Source organism: Triticum urartu, chromosome 3A, assembly GCF_056163025.1.
Source record: "Triticum urartu cultivar PI428250 chromosome 3A, HENAU_Tu73, whole genome shotgun sequence".
Classification (NCBI taxonomy): domain Eukaryota; kingdom Viridiplantae; phylum Streptophyta; class Magnoliopsida; order Poales; family Poaceae; genus Triticum; species Triticum urartu.
Genome location: NC_141875.1, coordinates 608,872,112 through 608,883,075, shown reverse-complemented (window position 1 = coordinate 608,883,075; position 10,964 = coordinate 608,872,112). Strand labels below are relative to the sequence as shown.

At 48.9% G+C, this 10,964-nt stretch overlaps 1 protein-coding gene across 1 annotated transcript; it reads right to left on the bottom strand.

The window, feature by feature from the left end:
• Positions 1–198: 198 nt before the first annotated feature.
• Positions 199–3,213, bottom strand: LOC147980779 (protein YIP4b-like). Its single transcript, XM_087513559.1, has 3 exons — positions 2,572–3,213; positions 817–891; positions 199–722 (listed from the first exon to the last, which is right to left on the bottom strand). The coding sequence occupies exons 1-3, from the start codon at positions 3,058–3,060 to the stop codon at positions 462–464; spliced, it is 825 nt and encodes a 274-aa protein (XP_087369685.1). The 5' UTR covers positions 3,061–3,213; the 3' UTR covers positions 199–461.
• Positions 3,214–10,964: the final 7,751 nt, after the last annotated feature.

Below are 10,964 nucleotides of genomic sequence, written 5' to 3'. Positions count from 1 at the left end.
CAGTCACATACAGCCCAAGTAACACACCACCACCAACAACAAAATCTTCCAGTCCCAAACAAGTTGGGGAAAAATAGTTTAACAATAAAAACGGGCATATCACCATAAGCAGATTCCAAGGGCAACCAGATGAATTATCTAGTTGCCTTAGAATTTTTTTCTTGACATTTAATTCCCTCCAACATCATATATCAGCAGTTGAAGAAGTCGGAAAGTTTGATATAGTCAATTACGTGGTCCAAAGCACGAGATGCCCTTTACAACAGTAGACCAACATATATAATTTTTGACTAATTTTACAGCCTTATGTCTCTTGCTCATGTGAAGGCCAGGTTCTCAACAGAACAATCCAAAAGGGCTCCATAGGGGGGACAGAGTATATTCAAGCCTGTATACGTTCCGCCGGTACAACGGGGAAAATTTCAACATTTCAGATGTCACTACATTGCTCACCCCAGGGGCTAATCTATGGCAATTATGAGGAACCCCACCGAGATGTACATGAGGAATACGGGATATATGGCCAGAGCCTTTCTCCTTGGGTTCACAGCAGCGCTCATGAATGGGTAGGCAGCCCAGGAGCTCCACGCCAGTGTGACTGTCACCACGATGATCTTTAGTATGACATTGTCCTTCAGCAAGCAAATTAGGGCTCCAACATCCAGAGGAAACAAACAATAGCCAAGGAGACTGAGACTTTGGAAGAAGATGATGTGCCCACCCTGCAGGGAGACAGCAACAACTCGTTACAAAATTCCACAGCAGGTATAGTTTGGATCAAACAAGTGTTCTTTGTGTGTGAGAGGCATTGCTTACCAGAAGCAGAACATTTAGTGTTAAGATTATAGCCCCAGCTGCCAGCACAGCAAACGCGACAGCAAATACTTCAGACTACAAACACAAACGTCATAGAAATCAGCATTTTGCATGGAAGGAAACAAAGAAGAACTTGTAAACTACAAAGAGAGAGGACAGCTATAAGCAACACATACAAGTATATTGGCCACTGGAAGAAAATAACATAACAATGCTAATATGCCAACATAGAGAAATCAAAATCAGAAAAGGTTCAAAAGTGAATATTCCATATATCTGTAGCCATAATGTTCAATGTAACAGAGAAATATACGAGGAAATAACTGAAACGCCATGCTTTCTTCATATCATGTAATCACCATACCCACAACATTAGATGACATGCCTTGCATATTTACATTTGAACATGGTAAAAACAGCAGAGAAATATAATTGTGTTTTGGCATACTTTCTCCTCAGTCAGGAAAACCACCTAACCTGCTACTCCCAAATGCAATTACATTTCTTTCAAGCAAAAGCAGCATAGCACTCTTCTGCAAGAGAAAATATTGACAAAACATTTGGTTTCTTCTAGGTGTCAATGCGACAAAAATTTACTGCAAGTTCAAAAGTACATTATGTACTTGGCTATACAGAATTAGAGGGGTCTTTCAGATTATTAGCAATCGAGATCATATTTTGCACAAGGGCAGTTTTAGTAATTTGTTTTGTCACTAAACAGCACTCCATAATACAGACACTCTCCAGGTTCCAGAAGCAATCCAGTAAGGCTACGCCACATTGTTGCACAGTAAGAACCAATCTTAGAAGTGACCCTACACATTCGGATTCGCATTGACATTCACAGGTTCTAAGAGAACGTGATTTTTTTAGGCGCAGAATCCAGTACAGCTATACCATATTCTGTAATAAAATAACTAGTATTGCCACCTAGTTTGTCGAAATATCACCTACAAACCTTGCAGCTCAGGACAAGTCCATAACTAGTCCACTAGATAATTTTAGAACATAAAAAATGGACCAAAGGTTGTGAGATTAAATATGAAATTATGTTGGCTCATCATTCACCACTAGTACACATGGACATCAAGTTTCAGCATTGTGATGCCCCCAAACCAATTTAGAACCAAGAACATAGTGCATTCCCTAATATCGAGCACAAGAGATACCTGAATAGCTAATACTCCCTCCGTCTCAAAATAAGTAAAGTTAGTACAAAGTTGAGTCACCTATGTTGGGACGGACGGAGTATAAAGTTGAGTCACCTATTTTGGGACGGAGGGAGTATAAGATAGAAACCTCAACACTTATAGCAGAGTTCACCTTTGATGATGATTGTAATTATCGAAGTGTGAAAATGAGCTAAAATGGGCACATGAAAACCCACAGCAGAATAAGCACATGTTTCATACCTCGTCTAGATTTAGTCATAGAAATAACAGAATGGAATTAATTGGATACAGCACTATGATTGATGGTTCTAATCCCATCCCCGCAGACCTAGTATACAGTCGTACAACACCAGATTCAGTTATCCCCTAGGCAACATCGAGCTTGCAAGGGAATAATAACTGTGACGCTTGCCTCCAAGTACTAACCATGAATGGCAACATACAATTCAATAATGTATAATCTGATCTACCTATAGAGAATTAGAGATATCACGAAGTCGAAGACTAACTAAGCAAGAGCTAAATCTCACAAATCGATGCAAAAGCTACCACGAGATCTGGCTGTGGAAGGGGTAGCAGGTACCTTCTTAACAGAGGCGGACCAGGACAGCGTGAGGCCGAGGAAGACGATGAAGAAGAAGGGGCCCCAGAGGTCCCAGTCCCTGAGCGCCTTGCCGGGGTCCTCGCGGTTGGGGTTGGGGAAGACGACGAGCTTGAGGTTGCTGACGATGCGTGCGAGGTCGCGCTTGACGGTGTCCCAGACGGGCTCGGTGAGCGTGTTGGGCGGGGGCCCGAAGCCTTCCGAGCCGATGGCAACGGAGACGGACGCGGGCGGGGCGGGGGTCGGCCCCTGGGGCACGAAGATGGGGACGGAGGAGGCGGGGAGGGGCGGCTTGGAGGACGGCGGGGGAGGCGAGGTGGAGATGGGGATGGAGGCGCGCGGCGGGGAGGGCGGCCGCGCGGGGAGGACGGTGGCGGAGGGTGCGTCGTACATGAGGCTCTCAATCTCGTCCATGTCGGACTGCGCCGACGACGGGTGGAGCGGGATCGTGTCCCCGTAGTTGTGCGACATGGCGGCGTCGGCGGCGGCGGCGGCGAGGGAGGCGGGCGGTGTCGGCGGGGCGGATCTGAGGGGGAGGGGGAGAGAGATCTCGCGCCCTCGCGGGAGTGGGGGTTGGGGAGGTGAGGACTTGCGGGTGCGTGCCGGCCTGCTTTGCTTGCTGCGGAGGGAGTAGAGGGAGGGAGACGCGGGATGGCACGTGACTATCGTGCTGCCTTCGGATGCAAGGCCGGCGACGACCGGCTGCAGGCTTGACGCGTCGCCGGTTCGGGGAATGGACGGTCTAGATCGAGTGGAGGATAAGCAGAAGACAAGGCAGAGCTGAACTGCATTTGGCACGGTCGAGCAACCTTTGATATTTTTTTCACGAATCGCAAAGCTTTGTGTGTCTTCCGGTTGTTCGAAGGAAAGTGAAAAATACAGTGGGTGATGCATCATGAGACATATACGCTTGATGAACAGAGCAGGAAGACCAGAGTTGCTCAGCCCCAACTTACAAAAAACTACGTCTCCGGGAGGAGGCTGGTCATTCCTTTGGTGTCGGCCTTGGCTCATAGGTGTGCCTCGTCCTGGATATCATGCACGAGATGCGAGACGAAGGGTTGCTGCCCGTCGAAGATGTTGCGATATCTCTGAATGGACCAGGCCGTGAGCATGATGACGGATGATCGATCTTGGCGGTGCATGATGGGGGCATGCGAGCAGGAAGACACCCACCACTCAAAGAAGCACATCACCGGGCAAGGCAGTGTCGGCGTGGATCGACACCAGGAAAGCACTTCGTGCCATACCCGATGCGAGAAAGAACAACTCGTGAGGAGTCGCTCCATGTCCTTAGGGACTTGGTTGCAGAGAACACACCGCTTCTCATAGGGAAGCCCATGACGAGCAAGACGGTCCGTCATCCAACAACGGTTTTGGAGGGCTAGCCAGCTGAACACTTCGATGTGGAGTGGAGCCCAGGTCTTCAAAAGAGAGTTGCCAGTGGGGGTCCGAGATCGAGCCTTGAAAGAGGGTAAGGTAGCATGACTTGGCAGTGTAAATTCTGGGTTTCGTACAACTCCATGTAAGCACGTACGGCCCGTCGTTCAGTGGTATGTGGCGAAGACGTCACTAGATCTCAGTGTATTGCACCAAGGCGGTGGGCCCGAGTGTACCATGGATATCCTGCACCAAAGCACGATCTGACAGTCCCTAGCACACAGTGTGGTCTCAGCGCATCCACTTGCAAACATGGGTGTAGATCAGCGGAGAGAGCTCCGCAACGGACCTCCCATCACCCAAGGTTCATTTCAGAAGGGGTAGGTGTTGTCGTCCCGCAACCACGAAGTCGAGACCCTGAAGATTTGCAGTTCGAGTCTAACGACCCACCTTCATCGCTGGCCTCATCATCCAAGATTGGTATTGTTGGGGATATTACTGCTAGGCGTAAACTGGCCAGGAGTAGCCGGATTAACTTTATGAAGGTTAGAAGCCCATGAAGACGTAAGAATGATGGCGCTTTATGAAGGCCCAAGGCCCAAAGACGAGTTAAGGCCTGTAGATGTAAATCGACCTTATTATGTAACTTGCATTGTAAGATAGGAAGTATAGAGACTGAACCGGACACGTTTATGATCCGGTTTCGGGACTCTGTAAACCGGCGGGCGTCAACCTATGTATATAAAGGGACGACCCGGCAGCAGTCTAGGGACGAGAGACAACAACTCGAGAGCCAGTCAAAGCGGATTCGCTCCCTGGTCATCGAAACCCTAGCAATACCAATCACAACTAGACGTAGGCTTTACCTTCATTGAAGGGGCCGAACTAGTATAAAACTCCCCGTGTCCCCTTGTCCGGTTTAACCCCTTTAAGCTAACCCGTTGCGATGGCTCCACGATTAAGTCCTTTCACAAGGACATCTGCCGTGACAAACCCACAACAGTTGGTGCCCACTGTGGGGCTATCGCACGATGGTTTCGAGTTCTTAAAGGATAGCTTTGATGGACTCAAGCTACGCTGTGGGCCGGATGACGATGAGTCGTCGCAGCAAGCTCTACATCAACAACGCAGGATGGGGCCCCGAGGCCGATTCAATCGAATACGGGTACCAGGTCCCCTTTGGTGGGATTCACGTCTTCATCGGCAAGATTGGCGAACCGGGCCCTGAGCCAGACAGCTGCACCGACATCATCGAGACGGCTCAGTGTGCAAGCCCTTCCCCGGTTTAGCCCATGGAAAAGCATGTTTTTGTAGGTGTCATTCATGGAGCAGAATATGAGGACGGACCGGCATCCGATGGAGAAACCGTAGTCCGCTCTGATGACGAATCTTCTGGAGAAACCGAATCACTCTATCAGTTGCAGGATGGCCGGATTAGTGGAGGCTCCGAGGGCAACAGTATTCCGGACTCCCCTGATCTGCCAAAACGGGCCGCTATCTTCATGGCCGGTACACAGTCAGCGCCCCACTCATCAACCGCCGCAGCATTGCTCTCCGGTTCAGCAACAGCCACGCCGACGGGGGCAGGGAGCTCTGCGCCACCCCCGGCTCAAGTTCTGTCTGACTTGTTCGACGCTTTGGCAACATTGATGGCCGTAGTAGCCCGAGATCAGCACAACGTGGAGATCGCAAAGGTGAAAGATCAGATAACTCAGGCTAAAGCGGACCTAGCGGCAGAGAATGTTAGGATGGCTACAGAACGGGCCGAGTTGCAAGCTCAGGCCTACCGGCTTAGGCTGGATCAGAATGCTTCAGAGAAAGTCATGAGAAGAAGATACCGATCGCATCTCCCGCCGAGCTATGAGCCAAGAAATCTCTTCAATACGCCCGGAGCAGGAACTAGTAACCAGCCAATATTAAACCGGACGGAGGCACCAGGGACAGGAGCGTCGGTTCAGCCACGCACGATGGACACGCCTCGTCAGAACAACATCGTGCCACAGTATGTTCCAACACCTCCCGGGCATTACTCCAACCCGTTGGACAACATTGTGGCCGCTGCTTCACGATTGGCAGCCCTCCCAACCGACGGCGAGTCACCAGTAGTGGTTGAGGCACGACGGGCCAGAGATCTCCTTCAAACAGCTCTAAACCAGCAGCAGGCTTATTCGCACATTCGTGAGAGGATTCATTCCACCCCCCGTCCAAGCCAGAGCTACAGCGGGCACGTTGAGGATGAACCGACCGTGTCAAGCAGTGCACGTCGCCGTAACTCACCGCGAGGGCACAACCCGACCGAGGAGGTGCTAATGCGTAGGATGTGGTGGATCATGGTCGCGCACGTCGAGAGGCCGAGTTAGCAGCTCTGCACGGAGCCCGTCAAACCACGCCGGTTCACCCTACCGCTTCAGTAGAGCCAGGTGTGGTATTCAGTTCCTTAGGGGTGTCGTGTCTCACCCCCGCTTTGCGTAATGTGCGACTGCCCAAGGATTTCAAAGGACCTCGTAAGATACCCAATTACACCGCCGATCTGCAACCAGAGGCATGGGTAGAAAGTTACGAGATGTCAATGGAGATGTTAGATGTGGATGAAGCGGTATGTGCTAAATACTTCACCATGATGTTGGAAGGAACAGCTCGTACTTGGCTGAAGAGCTTACCAACTAACTCTGTCGGATCATGGGCCGAATTGAAGCACCGGTGAAAGTGCGTTATATCGACTAGAGGGGGGGTGAATAGGCGATTTTTATGAAAGTCTTCAAAACGTGGAAGTTATGAAGACAAACGATAGAAATAAACCTATTACCATGCAACGGAAGGTAGACTACACTAGACAAGCCATAGTCAAGTATTCAATGAAGTGAAAGCACAATGACTTAATAGCAGCAATGTAGTAAGGATCAGGTAGGAAGATATTATGAAGCCATACAGAACATGCAGTCACTCAGTGAAGACAAAAGATAGTGCAAACATACAATGACTTCACAAGGAGCAACAGTAAGTAAAGGGAAGGGAAGATGAAACCAGTGACTCGTTGAAGACAATGATTTGTTGGACCAGTTCCAGTTGCTGTGACAACTGTACGTATGGTTGGGGCGGCTAGGTATTCAAACCTTAGGACACACAGTCCCGGACACCCAATCCTGAACACGCAGCTCAGGACACCCAGTCCTCACCGTATTCCCCTTGAGCTAAGGTCACATAGACCTCGCTCAATCACTCTGGTAAGTCTTCAAGGTAGACTCCCAAACCTTCATAGACTTCGTTCACCGGCAATCCACAATGTCTCTTGGATGCTCAGAACACGACGCCTAACCGGCTGTAGGATGCACAGTCCTCAAGTGTAATAAGTCTTCAGATCACACAGACAAGAAGACTTAAGTGATGCCCAATTCTCTCTGGCTCTGGGTGGTTAGGGCTTTATCCCCGCAAGGAATTCTCTCTCAAAGGCTTCGAGGTGGGTTGCTCTCAAACGACAAAAGCCGTACTCTCAATCTGAGCAGCCAACCGTTTATAGTTGTGGGGGGTGGGCTATTTATAGCCACTTGGCAACCCGACCTGATTTGTCCGAAATGACCCTGGGTCACTAAGGAACTGACACGTGTTCCAACGGTCAGATTTCAAACTCACACGACAACTTTACTTGGGCTACAAGCAAAGCTGACTTGTCCGACTCTGGACAAGATTCGCTCTCATAGTCTTCACTCGAAGACATAGGTTTTTGGTTAGGCATCACTTCAGTCAGTCTGACTGGTTCTCTTGGATCCCACTTAACAGTACGGTGGTTCCTATGACTCAATACAAAAGAAAAAGAACTACGAAAGATCTAAGTCTTCGAGCTCCATAGGCTTCATGTGGTGTCTTCTCTTGTCATAGTCTTCAATGTGAATATCTTCATATACCACCATTGACTTCAATGTCTTCATACATTTTTAGGGGTCATCTCTGGTAGGAAAACCGAATCAATGAGGGACTTCTACCTGTGTTATCCTGCAATTCTCACAAACACATTAGTCCCTCAACTAGGTTTGTCGTCAATACTCTAAAACCAACTAGGGGTGGCACTAGATGCACTTACAATCTCCCCCTTTTTGGTGATTGATGACAAACTAGTTGAAGTTTTCAACGGGGAATATAATCTGTGAAATTGTAAAGGATAAGGAATTGTCTTCATAAGTTGCAAGGGCTCCCCCTGAAGATGTGCATATAGGTAATTTGCTTTGGGAATGCAAATGCACATGGAAGGTTGTACTTGTGGAGATCCACTTCAACTTATGATGACAATCCACTATGCATGTGAAAGTATATGAAGATAATGACATGCATAATGGAAAATGGACGTCTGTAGAATGATCTAAGTGCGGAATTTATCGTCGCACATGCGGAATTTATCATCGCAAAACAAAGTGGCAGATAAGTAGCAGACGACCATCGAGTTTAAGTGTTACAACTCAAAGAACCAAATGTAGCAAAACGAGAGTTGTAAGCACGAAGCAAAATATAAAGCACCCGCCCATATGGACCCGCTTGAAGACTATCAACCTCATATGCTTGTCCCCCTTTTGTCAGTAAGGACCAAAAAGGTTTGAAGACATAGAGCATCTACTCGTTCCCATGCGGAGTAGGTGAAGTAGCAGGGCCTTGGTGGTGTTTGGCGGTGCTGAAGAGCTTGGAGCAGAGTTGACGCATGCTGAAGGAGGTGGTGGTGAAGTAGCATCATCTTCATCCTCGATAACTCTGGCAGTCACTGTTGCAGCAGATGAAGAGAACTCAGAGTCTTCAAGGGGTGGAGTTCCTAGCAGCACAACTCTTCGAGGAGGTGTGGAGTCAAACTTGAATCGCTCAGTGAAGCCATCCTCTTGGAGATCATCTTCAGAACACATCATCGTTAGCCCTTTCCATGTACGGCGACATGTTTCATGGGCAACGAAAGCATTCTTGGTGGCAAGATTGCGAATGCGATTAACTTCCACCAAGAGGCTTTTCATCTGACGCTTCATCCAGTCATGATGCCTATCCTGTTTTTGATGAAGAGCCACAAGAAGCTCTCGGTCGTTGAGAACACGAGTGTGCTTCTTGGGTCTTGGAGCAGTTGTACTATCAGTGGCTTCAGTAGATGCAGGGTGTGGTGCACGTGTAGTGCCAGCCAAAGGATACACCCGAGTGACTGCTTCAACTCCTTCAATGTTCTGGGAGAAACTCTGATGCTCTACATTCTGAACACTTAGAGGTTCCTTTGCAGGCTCAGGATAGATGGCTTCAGTAGAGATATCCACATCAGGCAGAAAAATCCTATGATTGCGAGCAGATGGCTGATATGAGATATCGGAGTGAAGTTTAATTAGCCGCATTACCCATGGGGCGTAGAACTTCAAGCCAAACAGATCAGAGCCCGATGTAGCAAGTTGGCGGATGAATAAGTCCTGTGCATTGAAGCATTTTCCATGAAGAATATAGAAGACCAAAGTCTTCATTGCACCCTCAAGCTTGGCATTTGGAGAGTGCCCTTTGATGGGCCAGAGAGCTCGCCTGATGATGTGATAGATGGTTCGTGGCAGATACTCAAGGTCTTCAACGAAGAACTCTGTTGGATAAGCAGCATCTTGGGGCAATGGCTTCATCATGCTGAGCATCTGACTCATATCAGGTTTCGGCCTCTTAAAGATGCTCTCAATAGCTTCACTATGCAGCTGACAGCCATGCTCGTAGAGATCGCCAGGAGTGGGCAAACCAGTGAGCTCAATGATGTCAAATGCATTGGTTTCGTGCTGAACATTTCCGGTCATCCACTCCAGGACCCAAGTCTTCGGATCTCTGTTGTACCCGCGGATGTGAAGTGTGGCATAGAATTGGAGCAGCAGCTCTTCATTCCAATGCTCTTGGTCAGTAACGAACGGCAGCAGTCCAACTTCCTTGAAGCAATCCAAAGCTTCTTCCAGACAAGGCAGACCAGCTATGGCTTCAATGTCAAGGCGCTTGTGTGGGAAGATGCGACCTTGGTTGTAAAGAATGCATGAGTAATAGCTTCGCTGAGGATAGCTCCAGAACCGATCAGATGATATCCTTTCCCTTGAGTAGGGGTTCCTAGAGCTATCGAAGAATGTGTTGTCTGCCCTGAAGCCATTGATATTGAAGGAGCCAGGTGCTGATGCAGGACCTGGGAACCTTGGCAATCTTGGGATTGGCTTCTGTACCTGAGGCCTGTGCTCAACATGATAGTCGAACTGTGGACCGACAGCAGACTCAGGAATAGAAGTGACGGGATCAGTGGCTTTGCTGTCTTCTTTTTTCCGTTGGGGAGGGCTCCACATTATCTTCATTGGTGGTTGTGGCAGCCGCAAGATTTTCAAGCACGTTCTCCTTGAGAACTGCTTCTTGGTAGGACAGTGGAGTGGCAACTTGTGGGACTTCATCTTCCGCGGCTGATGCAGCCGGATTGTCTTCAGCAGAGACTTGAGGCCTTGGACCTTTGCGAAGCCTGTGCAACGCGGGCGACGCCTGTGGAGTTGGAGTGGGTTGGGCCTCATAGTCTTCTTCCTCTTGTGGGCGATCTGCCCATGAAGCATCCTGTGCAATTGGCGTCAGTGGACGACCAATGCTGATGAGTTCGCTGTTCTGAGGAAGGACTGCACCATCTTCTACATTGTCATGTTGACCAATGTCTTCAGCAGCGATGGGATCAGCTGCTGGAAAGTCTTCAGCTTCATGAGCCTCTGTGGAAGCAGGCTCATGGATAGTCAGTTGGCGTTCATGGCGTTCAGCTTCAGGATAGACCATAGAAATGGGTTCAACTATCAAGAGCTCTGTGGGAGCTGCCCGATCTTTCTTGGTCTTCCTCTTCTTCTTGGAGGGGGCAGTTGGAGAGGCTTCAGAATGTTTTCTCTTTCTGGCTTCAGCCTCAGCAGTCCTTGTCTTCTTGAGCTCTGAAGCTGTTGACCGGCTTTTTGGCTTCGAGCCAGTCATTTTAGTTGTGAAGACAATAGGAACTGCTTCCT